The sequence below is a fragment of the Felis catus genome, chromosome D1 (genome assembly GCF_018350175.1).
Source record: "Felis catus isolate Fca126 chromosome D1, F.catus_Fca126_mat1.0, whole genome shotgun sequence".
In the NCBI taxonomy this organism is placed as follows: domain Eukaryota; kingdom Metazoa; phylum Chordata; class Mammalia; order Carnivora; family Felidae; genus Felis; species Felis catus.
Window position 1 is genome coordinate 20,516,355 of NC_058377.1, and position 26,997 is coordinate 20,543,351.

The 26,997-nt window shown below is 47.5% G+C and overlaps 1 protein-coding gene across 16 annotated transcripts in view; it reads left to right on the forward strand.

Moving 5' to 3' along the window:
* Positions 1-26,997, forward strand: part of GRAMD1B (GRAM domain containing 1B) — a 248,434-nt gene that overhangs the window by 99,567 nt on the left and 121,870 nt on the right. For 14 of the 16 annotated variants that reach the window (XM_045038453.1, XM_045038460.1, XM_045038440.1 and 11 more), the window contains exon 2: positions 10,708-10,785. In XM_045038453.1, coding sequence (XP_044894388.1) covers positions 10,708-10,785 — 78 coding nt within the window. Of the gene's footprint in view, positions 1-10,707; positions 10,786-19,944; positions 20,865-26,997 lie in introns of those variants that run through there. The other 2 variants (XM_045038459.1, XM_045038452.1) reach the window with 2 other exon arrangements.

Below are 26,997 nucleotides of genomic sequence, written 5' to 3' on the forward strand. Positions count from 1 at the left end.
GTTTGAACTGTGGTGTGAGCATGTTATTAGATGCTGACCTGAAGTTTTGAATGGTGGTTATGTATCTTTGATTAAAAACACACACACACAAATTAAGTAGGAGGCAAATAGTGTTTGGTCACATATCAGAAAGATATCTTTTAAAATATCATAATGGGGGGCGGTACCTGGATGGCTTAGTCGGTTAAGTGGCCAATTTTTGCCACCACGATCTCCTGGTTTGTGAGTTCGAGCCCTGCATCGGGCTCTGGGCTGACAGTTCAGAGCCTGGAGCCTGCTTCAGATTCTGTGCCTCCCTCTCTCTGCCCCTCCCATGCTCGCACTCTTTCTCTCTCAAAAATAAATATTAAAAAAATAAAAAAATAAAGAAGAAAAAATATCATAGTTGGGGGATATGGTTTAAAGGTTCTTGGTGTGGGGCTCTCTGTGAGTCCTGGGACTGTCTCTGGACTTGCCCCTGTGAGAGGAAATTGGTAGAGAAAGGACTTGAACTTCTTGTTTTGAATAGTTGAGATGAAGGAACCAGGATCAAGATGATTGTCAAACATAAAGTTTTGCAGGGGGTGGGGGCGTGGGGGAGATGCCTGGCTAGCTCAGTTGGTAGGGCATGCGACTCCTGACTTTAGGGGCATGAGTTCGAGCCCCACGCTGGGTGTAGAGATTATTCAGAAAATAAAAATGAAATGTTTTGGGGTTATCTGTGGACAGAATGATTCTGGCTGGCATTGGCTTTGAGAAATCTACGCATCTTCCTACCACTTAGTCCAGAAGGCTCTGGATTAAGAAGCAAAGGATATCTTAAAGGCTGGGAGGGGCACTGGGGGCTAGCTGAGAGGGTGGGGAGGCTGGCCAATGAGACGCCACTGCCTAGGATCTCGACAACTTGTCAGAGACTTCAAGTTCTGGGAAGCATCTTGGTTGGTCACAGTTATCACTGATTAAAGGTTTACCACTAAGTGACCTGGTTAATGCCTCTGTGCTCTCTTACGAGGGCTTAAGATTTCACAGTGAAGGGGAAGTAGTGGTCAAGGCCAAGGAAGCTACCAGGGCGTGGGAACCAGAGAAGAGTGGTACATTCCTTAAGAGTGCTTGAAGAGAGTTTAAGCGGACACGAGTTCGCTTGCCCCCTTTCTTCAGAAGCCATTTGAGGAATATAATGGGGTAAGTATAGTTCTTTTAATTGTGTGCGGGGAAGGGCCTAGAATTTCACTGTAGGTCAGGGAACCTTTACGCTTTGGGAAAAATATCTCAGAACAGGGCATAAGAGAACGTGATGATTTTTTTTTCCCCCTCCTCATCTGACGCTTAAGTATCTGTATACCTGGGAGCCAAGGATTGGTGACCTTTGAAACTCCTAGACAATTCAGAAAGAAAGAAACAAAAAAGTTGTAGCCTTGGGCTTCAAAATCTTTTTCTATTAACTTTTTCCCTCTGGTGTCTAATTGGAGAAGCACATTCTTTCCTACCTCCCCTCCAGTGGAGGCTCCGTCAGGCATGAAGCCAGTCATCAAAAGTTGGAGCATACCTTTGGCAGGGGGGTGGGGCAGAGGAGGGCAGGCCTTAGGAAGGTTTTCTTTTCTTTTTTTTTTTTTAATTTTTTAACTTTTTTTATTTTTAATTTTGAGACAGAGATAGACAGAGCATGAATGGGGGAGGGGCAGAGAGAGAGGGAGACATATAACCTGAAACAGGCTCCAGGCTCTGAGCTGTCAGCACAGAGCCCGACGCGGGGGCTCGAACTCACGGACCGCGAGATCATGACCTGAGCTGAAGTCGGACGTTTAACCAACTGAGCCACCCAGGCGCCCCGAGGAAGGTTTTCTTAACAGTAGCTGCTTTCTTCGGAAGGCTCGCATGTGTCTAATTCAAGTTGGTATCTCTAGAGCACCCATGCCTGGAATGTAGTCTGTTGGAAACTTCTTGAGGTCACAAACGATGCTTTACACACCGAATAAGGCCTAGGGTACTCTCAACACAGGCATCTGGGAATGCTGATGAACGTTTGGAAGTGTGTGGTCATCTGGAGAGAGAGTGTCATCTGTGCGGATTTGATAGTACCTACTCAGCAAAGTGTCTCTCTGGAGGGGCCAGGAGTGGTAAGTGGAAATGAAACATAAAATAGGATCTTTGCTCTTTAAAAAAAAAATTTTTTTTTTAACGTTTTATTTATTTTTGAAACAGGGAGAGACAGAGCATGAACAGGGGAGGGTCAGAGAGAGGGAGACACAGAATCCAAAACAGGCTCCAGGCTCTGAGCTGTCAGCACAGAGCCCAGTGTGGGGCTCGAACTCACGGACCGCGAGATCATGACCTGAGCCGAAGTCGGCTGCTTAACCGACTGAGCCACCCAGGCGCCCCGGATCTTTGCTCTTAAATAACTTTACAGTGTCGCAGAAGGCATAGGGAACTGAATCATTAATTACTGTATCCCAAGGAATATGCTAATTTTTATGGTAAAGGGTAAGATAGAGCGATGTAGGACCTAGTGTAGGCAGGGGCCACCAAGGAAGATTTCCCGAAGGTGGTGCTTTTGAAGGATAATGATAGCTATAATAGTGAGTACCCAATGCCAGATCCCTTTCCAAGTATTCCATGGGTACTATTATTCACAACACCCCAATGAAGAAGATAACTATCGTCATCCCCATTTAATAGAGGTCAAAATTGAGTAGGTAGAAGAGTGAAGACTGGAACCCCAGCAGTCCCAAACTAGAGCCCTCAGGCTTAATCCAGGATGGGGTGAGTGGAGGAAAGGATATACCAGGCCCTGGGGGAAGTGCCTGAACCTGGGACAGGGAGGATCACTGGAGGGGGTGTGGGCCATGTGGGAGCTGGAAGATAGCAGTTGGCTTATTAGGGTTTTAATTGCTAAACTAAGGAGTTTGAACTTGGCTCAAGAAATTATGGGAAGTCTGCAGGACTTTTAAGCCTAAAGAGACAGGATCGAATCTGCATTTCAGGAAGGCCATCAAGTGTCCAGGATAGACTGGAGTGGGGCCAGATTGGCAACAGGAAAAGCAGTTGGGAGCCTATTAAAGTAATCCCTGCGAGGAGTGATGAGAGCTTGGCCTAAGGCAGTGGCCAAAGGAGTGATGAATGGAGGCCTGGACTGACTTGAGGGATACAAGGAGGTAGAATCTACAGCCCTTGCGGTTGAATCCAGATGGAGGTGCCTGTCTAGTGTTAAGAAACATGAACCAAAGCTTGAAAATCTAATTGGCTTTATTAATCCAGTCATGAATCAAGCAGCCTTCTGTCTAGCAAGTAGAGGGAGCTCTGAGGAACTTTCTATAGGAAGGAGGGCGAGGTAAAACATTAGCAAAAGAAAAGAAAGGATTATTTGAGGCAAGGTCACCTTCCCTTAGGGGAAAGGGGAGGGAGTCTTCTTATCATGCAGATTTTGTGCAGATTTTGGCCCTTGGAGTGGTCCAGGTGACAGATTACCTCGCTGGTGCAGACCGGAGAATTTCTGACTGAGCCCTTAGGACTCCAGACTCCATTTCCGGGGGAGGTTGGAACTTGGCCTGTGTGACGCCATTTTGGACCTGTGGTTTTTTTTCTTTTTCACACTAGTTTGAATGAATCCTTGTGGAATGCAAGGGAAAGACAAAAAAGATGGTGCATTCAGGATTGGCCGTGTTCAGTTTGAGATTCATGTTGGACTCCAGAGAGTTCAGTACCCATGCAAATGAATGACAATAAGTGTTCGTGACAGTTCTTGGGTGCTTTATTCTTTGTGGAAGCCTTCTGTTTAGCACTTTATATTAGTTAACTTGCTCCATCCTCAAAACAGTTGTATGGAGTTACATCTTAACAGGTGAGGTGATAGGAATGTAGAGAGAAATAGGCGGGTCTCAGTGACTCTGATGAGAAGTGACAGAGCTGGAGCTCAGATCCTGGGTTTGATTGGGGAACCTCCGTGCTGTCTAATAAAGCTTTCTGCAATGATGGACTTGTTCTGTGTCTGCACTATCTAATACAGAAGCACATGGCCACGTGTAGTTGTTGAGTACTTGAAATATAACTAGTATGACTAAGGAACTCAATTTTTAATGAATGTAGATTTAAATAGCCACACGTGACTAGTGACGGCTCAGTCCTCTGCCCTGCTGTCTCTGGGAATCATCAGTATATCCATCATAACTGAAAGTTTGGTGTGGATACGATTCCCCAGAGAGGTATTGTGGTGGATTCTTCTGTGGGTCACAGGCCTATCTGAGAATCGGTGGGAGCTATAAATCATCCCCATGAATGTATAATATCATTGCACAGTATTTTGGTAATAACAGGTTCACAAAACTCAGGGTCCCCTGGCATAAAGCTGGGAGAGGAAGGAACCCAAACAGAATGTAAACTCATTGAGAATGGGGATCTCATCTGTTTTCTACTCTACACTCGGGATCGAGATTGCCAAACAATGCCTGCTACAGTTGGTATTTGATAATTTATTAAACGAGTGGCTGAAACAGAAACTAAGAGTCCATGAAGCTCCCGAAAAAAGAAGAGAAAAGCAAAAGTAGGACAAAACCCAAGAACCAGGAGAGGGTGGTACCATAGGAGGCAGAAGGGTGAAGTTTGAAGAATGGGAACAATAGTGCAGACCTGCCTGGGTAGTCAAATAAGATTAGGACATAACAGCTGTCATTGGCGGGGCAGTAATGGAGGTCCTGGTGGATGAAAGCATGGAAGGGTGGGGGTGCTGTCCAGATTTAGTGGACTAATTCACGAGGCAATGGTGAGGAAGTAGAGGCAGTGAGTGTGGAGTCCACTGCGTTCTCCATCTAGGTTGCCCATCAGAATCACTGGGAAGCGCTTGAAAGATACACATTCCTCTGGGTTCCTGGCTGCTCAGCCGGAAGAGCGTGCAACTCAATCTGGGAGTCATGAGTTCGAGCCCCATATTGGGTGTAGAGAATATTAAAAAATAAATAAAGATAAATTAAAAAAACCCCACACATTCCTGGACGTGTTCAGACTCTAACCTGGCAAGTTTGGAGAAGGGCCAAGGAATGAGTTGTAATGAGTTGAAAGATATTTAGCTAAATTCTGAATCCCTGAATCTTTGACCATCCACCCCACCCAGCTGCGAATTCCCATGGGAGCCATTACACAGATCCCTTCCTGCTAACTTTGTGGACAGATTGTCAGTCTTCACGCAGAGTGTGTTATTTTCTTTCTTTTTTTTTTTTTTTAATTTTTTAAACATTTATTTATTTTTGAGACAGAGAGAGAGCATGGACAGGGGAGGGTCAGAGAAAGAGGGAGACACAGAATCCGATACAGGCTCCAGGCTCCGAGCTGTCAGCACAGAGCCCGACGCGGGGCTCGAACCCACTGACGGCGAGATCATGACCTGAGCCGAAGTCGGACGCTTAACCGACTGAGCCACCCAGGCGCCTCCAGTGTGTTATTTTCTAAGTAATTTTTGAGAACATTCAGGTATGCTGTGTAAGAAGCTGGCAGTAATTGGCAGTGCCCCAAATCACATCTGTTTACTTATTTTCTATTATTAGACTTGCCCGTATTCATTTGCCAAATGACAGACTATTCCCCTGCATTCTCTACTTCTTTGCCACCTGCTTTTCTTCCCCCGTGCACCTTTCCTACTCACACCAAAATGGAAAATGCCAGAGCCATTACACAGGTGAATAGAATTCAGCATGAAAATGCAGCCTTCTCTTTTGTCAGGTGACCCTGCTTTTCAGGTCAGTGGCTCTCAAAAGTTTGACCATCAGTGTCTTTCTTCCTCTCTTCCTCCTATGCATTGGATGTTTCAAAAAATTTACCTGCCAAACTAACTGAATATTGAATACAGTTGACGTCCACCATTGACGGTACACCCACCAAAGCTCAGATACTGCCCTAGACACTTGTTGTATACATGATTTCTCCTGTGTCTAATCCTCACTGCAATCATTTGGGGGTATACCCACATCTGACACTTAGAAAAGTTAAATAACTTACCCAATGTCGTCCTGCTAAGTGGCAAAGTCAGGACTACAACTTGTGTCCCGCTGACTCTAAATCCTGAACTCAGATATTGTGATTGGATGACTCACCGCTTAATCCTCAACACCATTCTCTAATTTGGGGGGAAATAGGCTAAAACAGGATAAGGGACTTGGCCAAAGCAGAGGGCCAATAAAGCCAGGGCAAACCTAGGTTGGTCTTTCTCTGTGCTATTCCTACTACATCCACTGCCGAAAATAATTTCTCTCCCCATATCAAAGACATATCAATCAAAGCCACTCTGAGTCTTGAAGCTTCCAGTTAGCATGAGGTAACACTCTAGATTGCTCTGGTTACAGCCGAAAGCAAAGAAATTTGATAAATAGTCTGTACAGCCATAGTGTGGGTAAATGGATGGTTTCCATTAGGCTCTGGAAATAACAGCTTGCCCATCCCTGTACCTGCTTGGAATCCCCCCAGTCTCTCAAAACCCACTCTGGGCTTAGGAGGCCATGACCCCTTTAGTATTGTCTGGGAGAGAAAGCTGTTTTTGCATATGAAGCACCCACTCAGGAAAGATGGCAAATTGAGTCTCCCTATCAGGGAAGCTGTACTTTCCAGAGGGCAAAAGGACACCTTCCTGGTGGCTTGTGGGTTTAGCCTGTACTTTCTGCAGGTGTTCTGGGTTGGGGGAGGGAGGAAGGGAGATCAGTGGAATCATGGGATTTACCCAGCCTGCACCGCGGAGCTTCCTGGCCATTGTCTATGATCTTCTGTCTTTTGAGGTGTGCTTTGGCTCAGATTACAATGTATTTTTCCCAGCTTGTGCTAATGTTACTGGTTTGATATGACCTTCGAGGATAAGCTCCAAGCACAGTTTGCTGGTGGAGAATAAAAGCAGGATTACGGATCTGATTTGTTTCAGCTGGTGTCCCTTCGGAATATTCTGGAATTTAAAGAAGCCGCTTCCTCACCTGATTTAGTAACACACTCTAGTGTTTCAAAATTTAATTTATACAGTGGTTTTCATCTAAAACTTGAATTTACAACAGGAGGGATTTACTTCTTTAGCCGTCTTGGGGGAATAGCAAACAGTTGCCTGTACAAATTTCTTTCCTTTCCATGGTAAGCCTATATTCAGTCACCTAGAGCCTAGATCCAAATCTTTGTTCAGAGTTGGTTGTTTTTTTCTTTTTTCTTTTTTTTTTTTTTAAGATTTTCTAACATTTTTATCTGTTAGTGCCCCCTGCTGGACTTCTTCCAAGTTCTTCTTCACTTTAAGCTGTAGAGCCCAGACGGGGCACTCAGTGTCACCAAGGCCTTCCCTTAAAATGGAGAGGTTGGGGATGTGGCCCTTGACCTCTGGCATTCCATAACTCCGGAAACACCCTACTCTGGTGGTCGCTTTTTCTGTGACCTCAGGATACTGGTAGATTTCATTCAGGGAGCAAGATGAGCTGCCCCGCTTCCAGGAGCTCTGTTTTCATTTGAATCAGGTTCATTTAAGAGAAGAATGGAAAGAGTTTATGTGAGAGGGTGAGGCAACATCTCAATCTCTGGAGATCCTGCCCAACAATATTATTTCATGGGGATTGCGCGGAGGAGTGCTTGGCATCCATCTCACTTACTTAAGACTGTCGAAAAACAAGTTCCAAGAACGAACGGGAGGAGACAGGACTAGTCCCCTCCTGGGAGCTGTAAAGGAGGAAGCACCCTGTGCACCCTGTGGCTGCCGCCGCCATGGATTTATGTGCAGTCCCTCTTGTTCAGCGTCCACCTGTCTGACGTGGTCCCCGCCTGCCCCCAACAGAAGTGTCTGCCATCTGCCCTTCGTCCATCTTTGTAGAGTGGCCACACCGCGGTGCATGGTGACTATCTGTGCCTCTGTGTCCTTGTCTCCTAGCACAGTGCCTGGTACATGATAAGTGTGTGGTAAACGGAACGAAAATAGAATGTCCTTCTCTTCAGTTCTGTCTGTCCTGGATCTATCTGAATTTCAAGTGTCCGCGCTGAAACCCTTGTCATCCAGCCACTCCTCTTCCTGGCCCCAAGTAGTTTCTGTTTCTGTAGCATTTAGTGTTTACTTCCAAGAGTTACGATGTGTGCTTTTAAAGGTAGTTGCTTACGTCGACTCTTACGTTCCAGATTCTAAACACCTTGAGAGCAGGATCCTTAACCCGATTGATGTCTTCATTGTCTGTGACCCACAAAACGATGCCTTAACACATAATAATAATAGCAGTTACATACAGCATTTAATGTGCGCCAGGCACTCACTGTTCCCCATACTTGACATATGTTCATTCTTTAATCTTCACAACAGCTTTATGAGATAAGAACTATCATCAACATCTATCTCCATTTTGTAGGTAAGGAGAATGACATTAAGTAATTTGCTCAGGGTCATATAACTAGGAAGCGAGGAGCTTGGATTCCGTCCCCGGCAGCATATTCCAGAGTCTAGACCTTCATCGCTGCCTTGATGCCACCTCTTGTCGGCACATGTGCACATGGAGGCCATTTACGTCAATACTTGTCTGGCGCATGTAGGTTATTTCTTGGTTATTTAGAACCAACAAACAGGTTGAAGGTGATCCGTTGTCGCTTTCATCTCCACCGTCCGAACTGCTTCCTGAGCCACGGCAAGGCCAAGAGGGGGCACCAGAATGTTGGTTCTAGTTTGAATTTCAGAAGCGTTGGATGGATGAAGTTCTGACTTCAAAGGCAACAGTGCCATCTAGTGAGACAGCTTGCTAATAACAGCTCCGAATCCTTTTTCTGACACCCCGGTACATCATCCTTTCATTCTGGGAGCCCCAATATTAGCTTAACTTTAAGTTTTTGATTGCCAGAGAGCGGGTAGGGTGAGAAGGAAGACTAGCTTAAATGGAGCCAAGCCCAGTCTCTTCCTTGAAGAGGCTGCGATGCTGATCGTGGTCCTTTGGGTTTGTTGAGCCCCATTGGCTGTTAGTGCCCAACACTGGGCTCCAGACCCCCTCCCTTCTGCTTCTCCTCACGTGTGCTGCCAGTGGTATAGGCTGGTATTCCTCTCTTAATCCTTGCCTTTGGAGCTGTCTGCTCTGTTGCGACCATCTGTGAGTCGCCTGCTGGAGTACAGACCACATTCCAGGTTACATAGGAGACGGTACGTGATGCATTATAGCAAGTTAGTCCCAACGTAAGAAATCCCACGGTCAACAACATTATAGCACAGTTTTGCGATGAGGAGTTTTTAACAGGCAAGTCTCTGAGACCTTGGGAAGGGGGTGTGATGAGTAGCCACTCCACAGTGAACAAGTAAGTGGCAAAAAAGTGCTAGGTGTAGAGTAAATGAGAGAGGAAGGGCTGGAGAGACTTCAGTTCTGCCAGGCAAGTGGAGGCTCTGTGTTTGGTGCTGTTTTGATTTCTAGGGGGTGTATGTGTTTGAAAACTTGATATCAATTGCTTCTAAGTTCATTTACTTCTTGTTGAAAGAATGGAATATAAGAGCATGGTTATAACTTCCCTCACACACACACATGAAATTATGTGCTTCTTTGGTTGGGAGTGAACAAGCCCTTACCCTACAAGACTGTTCAGAGGCTCAGCGTCCTGGGGATCTAGTGGAAGGAATATGCTCTGTGGAGATCAATGAATTTTTCAGTGGTGAGCAATCCATCAGAACAAGAAAACAATTTTGGTTATACTGGAGCCTGAGTTACAGCGACATTTATGGTAATAGGAATCTACCATTAATAAAATCTATGCAAAGCACAGGGTTTGCTAATTTTTTTGGTTAGGGGACAGATAAAATATTTTAGGTTTTGTGGGTCTAATGAGCTCACTGCATAACTTACATGGTGCCTTAACTATTCAGTTTGCCATTGTAGGTAACCGGCAGCCATAGATAATTTGTAAATGAATAGGTGTGGCTGTGTGCCAATAAAACTTTATTAATGATTATGAAATTTGAATTTCATATAATCATCATGTGTCATGAAATAGTATTCTTGTTTTGAGTTTTCCCCCCCCAATCATTTTTTTTTAAACACCATTCTCAAGGGACCGTAAAAGAAAAAAACAACAGGCAACTTCAGATTTGGCCTGGGGGGTGGGGGGTGGGCTGTAGTTCATGGACTGCTGATCAGATGTTTGGATTAGCTAAAAAAAATAAAAATTATTTGTTCATATGTTCAGTTAGTGTCATAAGATGTCTGAACAGCTTTTCTCTCTCAAGTAAAATGAAAGGTGGCTGAATTCCATCTACTATAACTTCAGCGTAAGCATTTTAAAGAGCTCTGTGAACTTGAATCATCTTGGGCTGGGGTGGAGGGACTCTGCCCTCTAATCCCTCCTTGGCCTTCCCAGGAAGAAGAGAAGCAGGCCTGGTGACCCCTGCCCCCATCAGGTCTTTCTCCCTACCGGAACTCTCCCCGCTCCCCCCCCCCCCCCCCCCCCCCGACATATGGATTAAGAAGCCCACGTATAAAAGGTACTGGAGGGATTTGCTCACTGAGATTAGGTCCCCAAGGAAGAATAAGGCAACAGGTCAAGATTTTCCACTTCTGCCTCAAATGAGCTGGGTGGAGTTTGCATCACATTTGTATCCTTTCTCCTATCTATTGCCTGTCAGTACACTCTCTGTGTACAGAGTTACATGGGGGAACTTGTGTCTTTAAAATTTTGTAACCCCGTTTCTTTGTCAAGCTGCGGAGTTGAGCTGACCTCCCCCAGGGTTGAGAAAGAAGTTAACGGCTCACATCCTGTGTCTTTCTGCAGCAGCCAGCAGAGTAGCCAGCAGAGCAGCCACGACGATGATTCCAGCAGGTTCCTGAGTCCTCGAGCGCGGGAAGAAAGGTAAGGCCAAGAGTGGGGGGAGCGGTGGGCTGAAATGTTTGCGCATGATCGTCCTTCCGGTGCCTGGAGAACCGTGGGCAAAGGCGGCTTCCAGACGTCTGTGCTCAGACTGGCCAGGAAGACAGGACATTCGCCCGGGAAGTGAGAGGGTGTAGCACCAAGGGACTGGCTCTAAAGGCTTTTGGTGTTCGGCAAGGAGCAGTAGGTGGCCAGTCGGAGATCCCGGGAGGACCTCAGCGTGGACTTGGCTTGAGGCACATCTTAGCGGCTGGGTTGCCGGGTGGATGGTGCCTGAAGAAGAGCCGCGTGGCCTGGCGTGCCGTGTGTGGCATCAGGTGGCGGCAGAGCACCGGGGTAAGGGTGGACTGTGATGTCAGAGGTGAATGAGGGTGGATGGGCAGGGGGCAGGGAGGAGGGAGAGGCTCTTGGGGTCTGACTCGTTAAACCCTGAGGATGGGAGCACCAGCCGGCATCTACCAGTCGTCCCGTAGTGCCCGTGCGCGGTGGACAGGGGTCCGCTGTAGCGGGTGAAACTGTGCCAGGGCACGTTGACCGCACTGATGCCGACGAGAGGGGGGTTTCGGTTGGCGTGCCGCGGGGCTCTGCTTTTGGTCCAGCTCTGGTTTTTGTCAACAAACTGAATGAGAGAGGAGAAGGTACTTCTATGTCATTTATCAGACATCTGGCAGACAGTCAGCTGAGAGGGAAGAGAGAGAGAAGACCAAGGATGACAGGCTCAGGATTTAGTATTTCAGATGGAACCGTGGGCGCCAATGACAAGATTTTTTTTGAAGGAAATGTGCCATTATATTTATATTATGTGCTTATAAATCTATAGAATAGTTTTTTTTTAAGTTTATTTATTTTGAGAGCGAGAGCGAGAGAGAGCAAGCAGGGAAGGGGCAGAGAGCGAGGTATCCCAAGCAGGCTCTGTACTGTCACTGAGCCCTCAAGAACCATGAAATCATGGCCTGAGCTGAAGTCAAGAGTCGGGCGCTTAACCGATTGAGCCGCCCAGGCGCCCCTAGAGTAGTTGCTTACCTATAGGATTGCCACAGGGAGCCTACCTTGACGGGATTTCATGTGAAAAAGAACCTGGGGGTTTTATCTACCAGCAAAATTACGAACCAATAGGATGACACAGGGACCAGATGATCTTTGAAAGTCCGAATTCATTCATGGAAGTGTGGAGCATGGATTAGAAAGAGAAAAAGATCTTCCTGGTCTGTACTGGTTTGACCCTATCTGGTGTATCGTGTCTAGTTCTTTGGAAATACATGTGTTGATAGATTAAGAATCTAGAAGGAAAGATCGCGATGATAACGTATTATGATAAGGACCAGTTGAAGGAAAATGGCTTAGCCTGGAAAAGAGAAGGGTTTCAGTGACTCTAACAACTGCTCTTTAAATACCTGGAAGCCTAAGAAATAGAGCTAGAGCGGGAGAGGTCATAGCGAGAAGCATTTCAGCTCTGGGTAAGGAAGAATTCTGTGGTTACAGCTGGACTGTAATGGTATAGGCCTTGCAGAGACACGTACTATCCCCTCAATAGAAGTGTTCAAGCTACAGCTCGTAGTGGATCAAAAGGGGACTGTCTCCTGGGGAGAGGGTGGGGCCTTGCTAATCCTTTCATAGATCTGTTTGCATTATAAAGTTGTATGGGTTCTGCCCTAGTCCTCAAGTATCAGTTTAGCTCATCAATTCAAACTGAGGGGATAGGAGGCAGGGGCCCCCCCAGGGGTAAAGACTAATCAATCTTGTTAAGATGCTTCCTCAGTTGCCATCTGATGGCAGTTCCCTCTGTCTCTCCAGTGGCCCATACACTCTCTTGTCAGTGCTTTCTGGGTTTCATCAACCATACTCTCAAAATTAACAAAAAATTAAAAAATTTACAGAAAGGGGGCTGTGGGGGCACCTGGGTGGCTCAGTCGGTTAGGCGACCGACTTGGGCTCAGGTCATGATCTCGCGGTTTGTGAGTTCGAGCCCCATCTCGGGCTCTGTGCTGACAGCTCAGAGCCTGGAGCCTGCTTCAGATTCTGTCTCCCCCTCTCTCTACCCCTTCCCTGCTCACGCTCTGTGTCTCTCTGTCTCTCAATAATAAATAAATGTTAAAGAAAAAAAAAATTGAAAAAGGGGGCCGTGGAGTCCCCCTGGCTCAACTCCCTTCCCTTGTGCTTGGACATCGCACATCTCCTGAAGTGTCCCGACCCGTCCCGGGAGAGAGGAATAGGCCGTGAGTTGCAGGCTCTAAAACGTTTCTCCCGAGGCAAACTTCATCTCTTACTCCAGGACATGACTACCTGAGCATTAGAGAGAGCTCTGTCTTTCGTTTGCTCTTTGGGGTTGTACGTTGACACGAATCATATTCTAGCTCCTTCTCTACCCACTTCCTCAACCAAATGAAATGTTGCAAAGGCTCTCCAGTCTGAACCTCTGCCCAGAAAAGTCCTCGGATGTCTTCCCTGGGCCTTCCCATCCCTGGCCCCCTGAAAGGCCCCTAAACTCTTCAGCTCCCCTTGGGCAGTACAGGAAACAAAGCTCTGATCAGAAGTATGCCTCCCATGGTGATCTCTGCGGACCCCCTCCTCCCAGAAGCTCAGGACTGGTATGTGTTCCACGATGGCCATTCTGAAGGACGTCTTTTTCTTTTCTTCTCATCCAGTTGGTTCTCCTGGAGAGAACAAGTCCCCAGAGTGCTAATTAATCACCAGTCTCAGTTCAGAACAAACCCTTACGCCCTGCCCCTAATCCTTTCTATAATATGTTTTTACCCAATTAAGAGACTCTCTGGGGTGTTTTGGATGTTGGTCTGCAGTTATCCTGGCCTGGGGCAAGCGTGAGATCCAGACCCTGGGGAGATTTTCAGCTGTGGTGGGGATCCCACTTCCTGCTCCTCACTCTGGGCCCCACTGAATGGACAGTGCCCCCTGCTGGGTATGGCGGCATTTCCTACAGAGGCCAAGCCTTAGTGGAATGTCATTTACCCTTGAGAATTTCCATGGGAGGCCGCAGAGCAGGTATTATGGATCGAAAATGGTCAAGTCGGTGGGAGATATGGACCCTTTTCTGTGGCTGCTCCTAATTCTCCAAACCACGTGGTCAATTATCAGATGAAGGATAGTTTCCTAGAGCAGGCAAAAAAAAAAAAAATTAACATTGATTGCTTCTGCCTCACAGATAAAAATTCTAATCCTTAAGTATGAGGTTTTCTTTCTTTCTTTCTTTCTTTCTTTCTTTCTTTCTTTCTTTCTTTCTTTCTTTCTTTCTTTCTTTTACACAATTATATTTCTTTTTTCTTTTTTTAATTTAAGTTTTTTTAAATTTACATCCAAATTAGTTAGCATATAGTGCAACAGTGATTTCAGGAGTAGATTCCTTAATGCCCCTTCCTCATTTAGCCCCTCCCCCATCCCACAACCCCTCCAGTAACCCTCTGTTTGCCCTCCGTATTTAAGAGTCTCTTATGTTTTGTCTCCCTCCCCGTTTTTATATTATTTTTGTTTCCCTTCCCTTATGTTCATCTGTTTTGTCTCTTAAAGTCCTCATATGAGTGAAGTCATATGATTTTTGTCTTTCTCTGACTAATTTCACTTAGCTTAATACCCTCCACGTAGTTCCATCCACGTAGTTGCAAATGGCAAGATTTCATTCTTTTTGATTGCCGAGTAATACTCCATTGTATATATATACCACAAGTTCTTTATCCATTCATCCATCGATGGACGTTTGGGCTCTTTCCATACTTTGGCTATTGTTGATAGTGCTGCTATAAACAAGGGGGTGCATGTGTCCCTTCAAAACAGCATACCTGTATCCCTTAGATAAATACCTAGTAATGCAATTGCTGGGTCCTAGGGTAGTTTTATTTTAATTTTTTGAGGAACCTCCATACCGTTTTCCAGAGTGGCTGCACCAGCTTGCATCCCTACCATCAGTGCAAAACAGATCCTCCTTCTCCGCATCCTCGCCAACATCTGTCGTTGCCTGAGTTGTTCATGTTAGCCATTCTGACAGGTGTGAGGTGGTATCTCATTGTGGGTTTGATTTGTATTTCCCTGATGATGAGTGATGTGGAGCATTTTTTCCTCTGTCGGTTGGCCATCTGGATGTCTTCTTTGGAGAAGTGTCTATTCATGTCTTTTGCCCATTTCTTCACTGGATGATTTGTTTTTTGGGTGTTGAGTTTGATAAGTTCTTTATGGATTTTGGATACCAACCCTTTATCTGATATGTCATTTGCACATATCTTCTCCCATTCTGTCAGTTGCCTTTTAGTTTTGCCGATTGTTTCCTTCGCTGTGCAGAAGCTTTTTATTTTGATGAGGTTCCAGTAGTTCATTTTTGCTTTTGTTTCCCTTGTCTCCAGAGACGTGTTGAGTAAGAAGTTGCTGTGGGCAAGATCAAAGAGGTTTTTGCCTCCTTTCTCCTTGAGGCTTTTGATGGCTTCCTGTCTTACATTTAGGTCTTTCATTCATTTTGAGTTTCTTTTTGTGTATGGTGTAAGAAAGTGGTCCGGGTTCATTCTTCTGCATGTCTCTGTCCAGTTTTCCCAGCACCACTTGCTGAAGAGACTGTCTTGATTCCATTGGATATTCTTTCCTGCTTTGTCAAAGATTAGTTGGCCATACGTTTGTGGGTCCCTTTCTGGGTTCTCTAATCTGTTCCATTGATCTGAGTGTCTGTTCTTGTGCCAGTACCGTACTGTCTTGATGATTACAGCTTTGTAGTATAGCTTGAAGTCTGGGTGAGGTATACTTTCAACTGGTTAAATAAAACATCACTTTTCCTTTTTCTTGTATGAGGTTCAGAATAGATACAATATTTAGAGATAAACTAGCTGTCCTACTTAGCTTAACAAATGTCTACATGACAGCAAAGGGGGAAATGCCTCGGTGTGCTGTCCAAGTCCTAGGGCTTCTGAGAATTTTTCTTCTCATTCACATCAGTGTTGATTCCTGAAGAAAAAAGCCTTTGGAACTGTGATAGGGGCAGAGGGTGGGTGGGTACAAGGAAGAAGTCATTTCCTGGGCAGGTGTGCATCAAGAAAAGTTGATTTGAGGAAGAGAATCAGCTTTTTGGAAATGAGGGTTGTCTCAGAGATAGGAATAATGCCCTCAGGTTTCTAGTGGAAAGAAAGCAGAATAGATCCAGCTTTCCCAAAGTCTGTATGTGTGTGTGTGTCATAGAATGTGGGGCATAGATCCATTTTCATGCTTCTAGGGTAAAGCCAGGGGTACACTTAAAAAAAATTGGTTCCCTGGTTCAGCCCAAACTGGACCAATTGTCAGGGTTCCTCATGTTGCCAGATCTTTATTTGGTACATTCACAGAATGGCAGGAACTGTCAAACAGCCAGGGCTGTAGAAAAAGGAGCTATTTTACTAAGGACGTTTTATGTACACAATGTTAGTTTCAACAAAACGTGGTCTCGGTCGACCAGGAAGCCTTTCAGTGGTAGGAAGGTTGAGACCCAGACAGGGCAGGGGACTAACCGAGCGCTGAGGCCAGGCTGTGTGCGTTCACGTATCCATTTCTGCGTGCAGACACGTGCGCCCCAAACCCTTGTTAAGATACTGGGGAGCCTGCTAGAGTCCAGGCTGTGAGATGGATAGAGAGGTTTCCTCGCTGGCGGGCTGTGTGGTGTCCTAGAAAGACAGACCCAGACCTTGAAGTCAGACCCACTTAGGTGTTCGACTAACCTTCTTCCTTATTAACTGCATTTTTAAAAGCACCTTACTTAGCACCTTTGCTCACCCTTGTTTACTCATCTATGAAAGTCTTTCCTTGAAAGAAAGAAATGAGATAATATGTGTAAGGTGCTCGGTACTTAGCAGGTGCTTAGTGAGTGGTAGCTGATGATGTGAGATTTCACTCTGTTTCCTAGCGGATCTGTATATACTCTGCTGTCCTTGAAGAAGCAGAGACAGAAAGAACACGTAGGATATTGATCGCCCATAAAATGTCAGATGTGGACACTAAGAATAAATAGATGAAAGCCTGGTAGTTCCCCTTGGGCACCTTGTTGTCTCATGGTGAGACACACCTACAATGTCATGTTTTATAATGGACTCGGAATTCTGTATACAGTAATAACACGGAAGAATTTGTTCACTTACCGCGTCTAACCCTGTGCCATGCGTCTTGCACAGACTTTGAAATGCAGTGCTCTCAACAGCCCCGTCATTAGATGCTGTTATTACCTGTACATTAGAGTGTAAGAAACGGAGGCTCAGTGGAGCTACCAAATTTGCCCCAGAGTAGCACAGCTACTGTGCTTGGGGCAAGAGCAGGGAAGAGGGAGGAGGAGCCCGAGGGATCCAGAAAGACTCCACAGAAGGAGATGTGCCTCGCTGAGAGCTACAAGATGAGTAGGAATCTGTCACACGGGCTGCATTTGCAGGCGACAGAACAAGATGTACATAAGCAGGGAGGCGTGAGAAAGCCAGGCATGTTCAGGGACTTCAGATACTTCGGTATCGCTGCCGATCATGTCCCAGGAGGGGAGTGGCTAGTGAGTGGCTAGCAATCATCTTTGCACAGGTAGACAGGTGCCGGTCCTGCCACAGCCCGCTGTGACAGAGTGGGCTTCCTTATAGGGGAGGAGAAATGAGGGAGAGGTTTTGATGAAGGGGGTGCCCAGATCACTTACAGACACTCTTGTGACAAAAGTCACTTTGGTCCTAGTGGGAGAGATGGATTTAAGGGGCTTCGTTGAAAGCAGATAGACAAGGAAGGAAACTGACAATGATTTACCTAATCGTTCCCTCATTTAACAAGCATTTATTGAGCACATACTATCAGCTAGCTACTCTTGTAAATGTTGGGGGCCGCAGCCACGAACAGGTAACTTGTCCCCCATCTCTTGATGCTTATGTTATAGCAAGTGCACACAGATATAAACAAACAAGTGAATAAGAAAGCACCAAATGGTAACAAGGGCTATAAAGAAAATGAAAAAGAGTGATACAGCGGACCAAGGCTTTTTAGGACAACTCTTAAGCGGGAAGGGTCGCCTTATTGACCTGGTGATGTTTAAGCCAAGACCAGATGGGCACATTTCTGAATTAGTGGTAGTGAGAACAGAAAAGGAGGAACTAATTGAAGAAGTTTGTTAAGTAGGTTTGGCAAAGCTTATCTACATCTGGGTTGAGGAAGGGTACCTAGTGTGAGCCTAAGGTTTCTAGTGGGAGCAGCAAATAAAAGGTAGCATAGTCCACAGGTTTAATGCCTACCTGGGTTCTGATTATGCTTCCAACTGCGTGCTGTGTGACCTTGGGCAAACCACTTCACCTCTGTGTCTCAGTCTCCTCATCTATGAAATGGGTATAATAATAGTTCATACTTCATGAGTTATTGGGAGGAGCGTGCGTATGTGTGTGTTGTCTGCGACAATTTGAATAGTGCCTGGTACATGGCTGGTATTTTACAGGTGCTTGCTATGATTATTAATATGTTATTGTTATTAAAATAGTGAGTAAAGGGGGAAGAATTTGAAGTGTGGAAGTGATAGTGGATTTAATTTAGACACGTCGAGCGTGTTGGTGGAGAGGTAGATACACTAGCCAGTGGCCTGCACCTGTTTGAAGCTCAGGAGACAGGACTAAAACTACTTGTTTGGCAATGAGATTGTAGTCGAGGCAAGAGTCAGGATCAGCAGAGTGTAAGCAGAAGGCAAAGGAAGACGGAATTTGCAAAAGATTGACCAGTAAGTAGAAAAGACAGAAATACAGAGGTGAGAAGGAAGAATCCAAGAGGAAAGAGATAGGGAAGGTAAGCACTAAACAGGATCTTCTGCAGTGGCCGTTAGGATGTCACTGGGAACCACCAATTAGTTTTAGAAGGGTGTAGGGGAAGGAAGGGAGAAGAGACTGAACATGGAGAATTGATTCCAGGAGTTTCCCTGGGAGGAAGAGAAATAGAGATGAAAGCTAGAGGAGAAAGCGGGGGTGATTGGGGAGAATTTTTGTTTTAATATAGGGAGACACAAGCATGCTTTAAATCTACGAAGTGGAAACCCACAGGTCAAGGATGTGAATTTCAGAGAGGACATCATCCATTGATGCACTCAACAAACACTTACCAGTTGTGCAGTAGGTATTCACCGAGTTTCCAGGCTTGTCGAGGAGACAGTATTAACGCACCTGAGGGTATGGCTTAGAAAGTACAAACTTGGGTGTGTGCATTAAAGAAAGGGTCCCGGGAGAGAGTATATCGAAGAAACTGGCCCCAGACAGAGGGGGTGGGGCCAGGGTGGAGTGGTTGAGTTCAGAACAGGTGAGCAGGAAGCATTGGGATGAGATGAGATGAAATGGGGCAGGAGCTTGGTTGGCCATGACCAGGACTTGAGTCTTTATGCCAAGAGCATCAGGAAGCAATTGAGAGTCTTTAAGAAGGGAGCATCACATTTGCATCCTGGAAAGATTGCAGTGTGGAGAAAGGGTGGAGGCGGCCCTGGCGGGTGCAGGGAGATCAGCTGGGGCAGTTACAATAGTCCAATTAAGGGATGTGGGTGGCTTGGATTTGAGATGGTGGTCGTAGGGGTGTGTGTGTGTGGTGGGTGGGGGGGAAGTAGATGGATTCAGGATACATTTAGAGGACTAAAATGTCCAGGACTTGGTGATGGATTGGATTTAGAGTGTGAGAGAGCAGGGAGGTCCTCACAGTTACTTCTGGGATTCCGACTTGGTCAGCTTGGCTGGTACCACCTACTGAAGATAAGGAAGCAAGGTTTCGGAGGAGGCAAGGAAAGATAGATCTAGATCACAGGTGAACAGATTGGCCTTGGACAGACCACAATGGCTGTGGATGCAGGTGAGTTCACACGCCATGTGGTGGGAAGGCGAGGAGGCTGATAGCAGCAGGATCTATTTTCTCCGTGTAATAGGAACAAAGATTATTTCCTAAGATCAAGGAAGGTGGACGGACAATAAGTGTGAGCTTTGGGTATAATCACTTTGGGGGTTGCCTGTGTCACCTTTTCTCTGACGGGCTGAAAAGATGCCCACGTCTTCCGTGTCTCACCAGAACTCACCCTTGTTTCTTCCGGTTGGGGAAGGGAGAGCATGTTTTTTCACCCCTGTCCGAGAGGCTGTGGTTCGTTCTGTCCAGCACTGGCCTCCTGGTGTGTGCTGTGTGGTTCCCTTCTCTGTCTCCCCCTAGCCCAGGAGACCCCGGAGGACAGAAACGGTATCTCTTCTGTCTGGCATAGCGTAAGTGCTCGGCAGATGCTTGTGGAATTCGTGAACGAACAAATGGAGGAACCAAGGTAATGGAATTTGAGGCCACAGGGCAAGCCTCCGGGGTGGAAGGAAAGGCCAGAGTGCAGGCTCAGGAATTTCACCTCAGGTCTAGCCGCCAGAATCCATAGCCTCCTAGTAGAAGGAAAGATGCTTTCAGTTCTGCTGATCCGATCCCAGAAATTGGCCCCAAATAGCATATTTCCAAGAGCACCGTGTAGTTCCATCCACCCGCCCGGGCACTGAATTCCCCGTGGCCCCGTGGACACTCAGGTGACCTCTCGGCCAGCTCCCTCACCACGAGGAAGGAGCCCAGTCGCAAACCCTCTGGGAGCGGTGCCCGCGGGCCCTCCCCCTCCCTCTGGCACCAGCAGCTGACATCACATGTAGGTACAGCCCCATCCTCCCTGGCGGAGGACGAAGGAGAGGAGGAAACTCACCAAGTGCCCAGAGCCTTGCCAGATGTTGAAAGACGGAGCGGGGCTCTGTTCGGAGCTGTGGCTTGGGCCGCAGCCAGAGGGGATCCTGGTAACAGGGAGCCTCAGGCTCTCCCTCCCCGGGGCCCTCCACCTGCCTGTGACTGGGACTGAACACCAGGGCCGGGAGGGCTCCGGTGCAGGAGCTGCGGCGGACAGCTGAAGGAGCCGCGAAAGCACGTCCATGCAGCTCCGGAGTGAGCCCCGAGCCCTTGAGGTCCCAGCTGCCATGTGGCGGGCCCTCCCCTGAGCCCAGCATGGTACAGAATCTGCGCTCCGAGACGGTCTCCTGCAGCACGGCCGTGAAGCAGGCCTGTCACTACCACGTCTCCTCCCTGAGGAAGAAGCTGTTCTTTCTACGAGCCAAGTAGGTGGCAGGGGGCCCCTGGAAAGTAGGACACGAGGACTCGGCCCTTGGCCTGGTCGGGGTTGACCCGGGGCTCTTCACAGAGGCAGGAGGGCTTTGGGGGGCTGGCCCCCGTGTTCGGGGGCTGTTGTAGTTCTTTGCCAAGTGACAGCCCCTCAGGAGGGAGGAGCAGGCTGTCGCAAGAGGCTGAAGGTAAGGGATAGAGGGGTGCAGCCAGGCGAGGCTGTATGGCCTTTGGTCGGAATGGATGGAACGCGTGACTGGGCCTTACTGTCTGCCAAGGATGTGTCCAGCTCTACCCGCTCTTCGTAACTGGCCAGGGCTTGTTAATTTTCCTCCCTCATGGTACATCACTTAGGTTGGTAAAGAACTTGGAGGTCCCAAGAGAAAGGTGCTCTAGAGAATGGAATATTCTGTCCGGTGCCTTTGGGGTGTCGACAGTTCCATTCCAGCGAGAGAGAACCTGTGAGTGGGGTATTTGGGGGGTGCGGACTCTGTGCGTTCACTTCTTACAAGGTGTAGTCACTTGGGACTTTGCTCTGACTCCAGGGCCACTGGAGCAGACTGCCGGGGAGACGTGAGGATAAACCGGGTGTGGGGCGCTTTTTCCTGGTGGGGAGGGGGGGGACTGTACCGGAACTGCGGTGCGGTGGCTCGCTGGTGAATATGTCCCTTTGTGACAAGCAGAGGGGGGGAGGTGTCCTGGAGGAGAGAGAGGTTCCAGCCCCTAGCATCTGAGTTAAACTCAGAGCCTGACGGGCGTTGGAGAGAGAGGGGCACGTAAGCCTATGGGCAGGCTTCCGGGTGTTTTTGTGTGTGTGTGTGTGTGTGTGAAGAGAAATACAGCAGTAAGTGAAAAGAAAGGTAGGACAAATGGAGGAAAGGTAGTGAGAGAGACTGAATGGAGGTAGATTGGGGATGAAGGTGTAGTAGATGATCTTGATTCTCTCTCTCTCTCTTACTCTCTCGCACACACGTAGGCATGGTTGCCCATAAGTGTTCAGCCAACTGTTGGTAAGAGTTGTCTCCCCTGAGGTGTTCTCATGGCAGAAGTTTTGAGGGCAGTGAACAGAGACTGAGTCCTTCCTCTTACGAGATGACTCCTCAGGTACTGACCACCCAGTACCCTGCACACAGCAAAAATCCAAGGGATAATGGCAGAAGGAGAGATTCTCCGACCCTGTGGTACGGTGCTGGGGGCAGAGACACGATCCCTCAGCGGTCGTCTAGTGGAACTCAGGAACGCTTTGAAAACCGAACAACCTTCGATTAAGCTCTGGCTCTACCACTTACTGGCTCTGGGGCTCTCGCAAAATCCTGCCCTCTCTGAATGTTTCCTTCCTTAAGAATAGAGATAGCTGTACCTCTTTCGTGGAGGCCGTGAGTATCAAAATGACACAAAATGGAAGAAGGTCTTGGCCCTGTGTGTGGGACACAGCAGATGTCGTTGTGACTGCCAGCCAACAGCAGACTCGGGCTCAACCTGTGAGGAGAGCGGAAGGTGAGTTTTGAGCTGCTGGAGAGCTGTGTGTAGGTTGGAGAACTTGGTTCGGGTAAGCCACGAACAAGTCCGCAGTGGCCAGGAGAAGTCAGTCAACGTAAACCCCGGCCTTCATTTGCCCAGCTTACTTTCCATTTTGGCGCTAACCCATCTTGTCGCTGTATTTATCTGTTGACCTGGTCGTCATCTTTCTCCTCCACTAGGGCCCTAACTAAGCTCCATGAGAGCAGGGGACTGTCTTTGCTTCATTCACTAGTGTGTGCCTGACACATGGGAGGTGCTCAGGAAAGATCGGTTAAAGGAGGGGCGCCTGGTGGCTCAGTCGGTTAAGTGTCCACCCGACCCTTGATTTTGGCTTAAGTCATGATCTTAAGGTTCCTGGGTTCGAGCCCTGCACTGGGTTCTGTGCTGACCGTGAAGAGCCTGCTTAGGACTCTCTCTTTCCCTCTCTTCTCTCTGCCCCTCCCCCACGTGTGTGTGTGTGCTCTGGCTCGCTCTCTCTCTCGAAAATAAGTAAATAAACCTTCAAAAAAAAAAAGAAAAGATTTGTTAAATGAGTAAATGGGCGCATGAGTAACTATCTAAGACGTTTTTGCCAGCCTCTCACGTTCTGTAATCCTGGGATTCTGTGACTATGCTCCAGACGGAGGGCCACGGACTAGCCCCTCTGTATCTGTTAATTGTGTGACGTTTTCATGCTCGTGGTCTGTGGTTAGTGACCGCCCCTCACCTGTTGTTCTCCTTTCTTGGATCCACGTACTCCTATCCTTGGGGGATGGCCCGGTCTTGGACAGACAGCACACATGGCATTTGAATAGGAGGGAGAAGGACCTTATTTTAGGTCTGGGCAGGGAAGCACGTGGGTGTTCCTGCTTTCCCCTCCCTTCTCTAGTTCCCAGTTTGTAGTTCCTTGCTGGCAGTCCTGGCTGCTTCCGTCGCTGTCAGCAGAACTGTCTGCAGGTGTAACCGTCACCTGCTCAGTGTTTCTCCTACCCCAGCGTTTCTCCTTTCCTGCCCGAGAAAGGGGGATATTAATTATAGCTCAGCAAACGACGCTCACTCTGCTGATGCCATAGTTGGGATTTAGATTGGGACAACTGGCAGGCAGATGGTAAACCTCATTCCCTCGCTTCCCCCCCCCTCCTGCCGGGTGAAATCCCATCCTCCTATAGCCAGGGTGAAGAAGGAATGTGAGTGGGTGACAGTTCTGGGGGCTCAAGCAGGGACTCCACTTCCGGCTTGCCCTGCTCTGCATTTTTTTGCCTCCCTCTTACCCCAGGGTTGAGACGCAGTTGGAGGTCAAAATCCAGAGTTCTCTTCTCAGCTTGTTACTGATGAATCCTGTGAGCTCAGAGCACCTGTTTGCCGAGACCACTCCCTGCTTTCCCCGCGAGGCGAGAAGCCGGCGTACCGAAGTCGATACTCCAGCCTTGTTGCAAACCCCTGTCTCAGTGAAAATTTTCTGAGCTATCTCCACCAGTGTATATTTATATAAATTATATGCGTGCACTGCTGTACTAAATGTTTTGCTTATTACAGACGTTTTAAAAGGGTTAGATAAAAAGAAACATAATATATATAAGTTATAATATTTTGCATGAGTAAGTGTTCCTGTCCCTTGATGATGAACAGCCTACTTGGGAGACCAGGGAGGCCGCATCGCATGGGTTTCAGAATCGTGTGCATAACTTGTTCAGTGTGCAGATTTCCTGGGCTCTTCTAATTCTGAGTGGTGTGGACTGGGGTGGGCCTAGGAATTTGCGCAGTGAACACATATCCCAAAGTGATTCTGACTTGAGTGGTCTTGAACCTGGCTTTGAGAAATGTGCCCCGTTGCCCAAAGCCTCCTGTTATCCCTGAGCTAGCTAGCATCAAATACCCAATTTAACAGTGAATAGTAACAGGACAGGGAGAGCCCAGTGCCCTGGTCCTGGCCTGTGGCATCTCTTTTCAGGGAGCCCCTGGCAGACCCGTGGCTCCCTCAGGGACACTGGTGTCGTGCCTAGCTCCTGTTTCCCCTTATTGGTTGCTCCATAGACCAAGAATCCCCATTCTGCAGCAAGGAGAAATGTGGGCGGGGTGTGTGTGCGTGTGCATGGGGATATGTAATTAAAATAATCATTACATCTTATCTGTCACCAACTTTCCGGACTGCTCAATGCTTCTTTTCTTCTTATCCTCTGACTGGTGAGCAACAAACAGTTCACAGCTGGGCTCCCTCCTTCTCTTTGCCATTTCCTAGTCTGAAGGTGAAGGTGTCCCATCAAAATGCAGAGGAAAGCATTGTAACCCTGGTTCAGATGGTCCCAGGATTGGGAGAGGGGCTGAGGGAGTGGACGGCGTCTGAGTACCTCCCCAGAGGTTCCGGGCTGTCAGCGCAGAGCCTGATGTGGGGCTCGATCTCACAAACCATGAGATCGTGACCTGAGGCAAAATCAAGAGTCAGACACTTAGCTGAGCCACCCTGGCGCCCCTCCCTTGTGTCTTTTGTATGTGAACTGGCTGGGTGATTCATGAAGTAGAATTCAACGCCAGACCCAAAACTCTTGAGTTTATGAACATGTCACCACAACAGGTTTGCTTGGGGATCCACAGAGCGACCAGTCTTACCTGTTGAACTCCTTTCTCCCTAGAAGTAAAACACCCATGTTTCCTTTTCTTGGCATCTTAAACAGTGGGTGGACTTGAATCTGGCCAGGAGTGTGTATGTATCAGTTGTCCTTCCCAAGTGGCCTGAAGTGGCCCTAAAGAAGAGATTTAAGGAGGCTAATACCCTCTACTCCTTCCTGATTCGTGAATTTCTTCTTCAGTACCTACATCAAATGGTTATCTGCCTCTCGGTGAATAACTTCCATAGTCAGGAGATAAACTGGGGTTTCTCTCAGTAAAGAAACTTAGAATTATAGGAAACTACAGAGAATCTACGCATGTGATGAATAAATCCAAGACTATGAAAAGTGCCTGTGTACTTAGTTTGTGGGCATGTGAGGTATTAATTGTCATTGCTACTAATATCTGCTGTTTTGAGAGTTTATTATGTGTTCAGCATTGCACTTTACATGTACTTACGAAAGCATGATTAAGAATTCAACCGTAATAGCAGGCCTATAAGGATAGTTGCTGTTTTATTCATTGTCTAGAGAAGGAAATGGAGGCTTAAATTGCCCACTGGCATTCTTTGTAAGTGATCAAGCTGAAATTCAACTCCAGAGATTTAAAAAATATGTTTATTCATTTTTGAAAGATAGAGAGCACAAGCAGGGGTGGGGCGGAGAGAGAGGGGAACACAGAATCCAAAGCAGGCTCCAGGCTCTGAGCTGTCAGCACAGAGCTCGACGCGAGGCTTGGACCCACGAACCGTGAGATCATGATCTGAGCTGAAGTCGGACGCTCAACCGACTGTGCCACCCAGGTGCCCCTGACTCCAGAGATTTTTATTTGCAACGTCTTATGACTTCCCCCTCGAGACAGCATCCATGTGGCTATCAGGACACTTGGGGCCCAGTGCTGAACCTTCTTCTTTTCCTTATGTCGGATGGATCTTCCTTCACCAGCTTCCTGGACCTAAAGCTCCAAATGTGGAGTGTGTTAAACGAGTTTGTTAGTGAAAGTTATCTCTTGTGAAGCTTCAAGCTGGACGGAACAGGAGACAGATCGACAAGGAGAGAATAGACCCCGGTGATTTTGAATGATACATGTTAAATATGCCTGAGAGCCAAACAGTTGGGGTTGTTTTGAGTATGTTCCTTATGCCTTGTGGATATTGAGAAGTGCTGTAGACTTTTCACCAGCAAGTTATTTATAGGAAAGTTCTAGTACATTTCTGATGCTTTCTTTCAGTTTCACTATTATGCCTAAACCGCAGAATAAAATGGGTCACTCTGACCTCTCTGCGGGTACCAGGTGAAGCCCCTATGGGTACCAGCCTGAGCTGCAAAAAGTTCACCTTCCCTTGGGGTCTCTCCGCTGGGCTCACCAGCGCCCTCTGCTGGCAGTGGCTTTGCCGGAGAGGAGAGAGCGGGGCCACCTGCGCCCTCCTCAGTAGTGAGATCAGTGTGAGTCAGCAGGCAGGAGGCAAGGGGAGTGCCCTGGACCCCACTTCTTCTACCCTGGAGGGTAGGACTGTCTAAGTCCAACAACTCCCGCCTCTTAGGACGAGGACACTAGGAGAAGGGACCTGCCATTGCAAAGGCAGAGGAGCTGTGGAAATGGGTTTGTCCGTTCTTCTTAGACCCTCTACTCAGATTCCTCTGGGGCCAGCGGAGTTCTTCCTTGGACATCTATTTTCCTTGGTCCTTCTTTTCTTCCCCACCCCACCCAGCTTCTGTAGCTTAATGGTCTGTTTTTTGTTTTTAATTTTTTTAATGTTTTTTTCATTTCTGAGAGAGAGAGAGAGACAGACAGACAGACAGAATCCAAAGCAGGCTCCAGGCTCCGAGCTGTCAGCACAGAGCCCGATGTAGGGCTCAAACCCAAGAGCTGTGAGATGATGACCTGAGCTGAAGTTGGACGCATAACCGACTGAGCCACCCAGGCACCCCTGTGTTTTGTTTTCTGATGTGATTGCGACAGCCCTCCATGGTGGAGCCTGTATCCCTCGGGGACGTTGGATGGGGAGGGGGTTACCTAAGA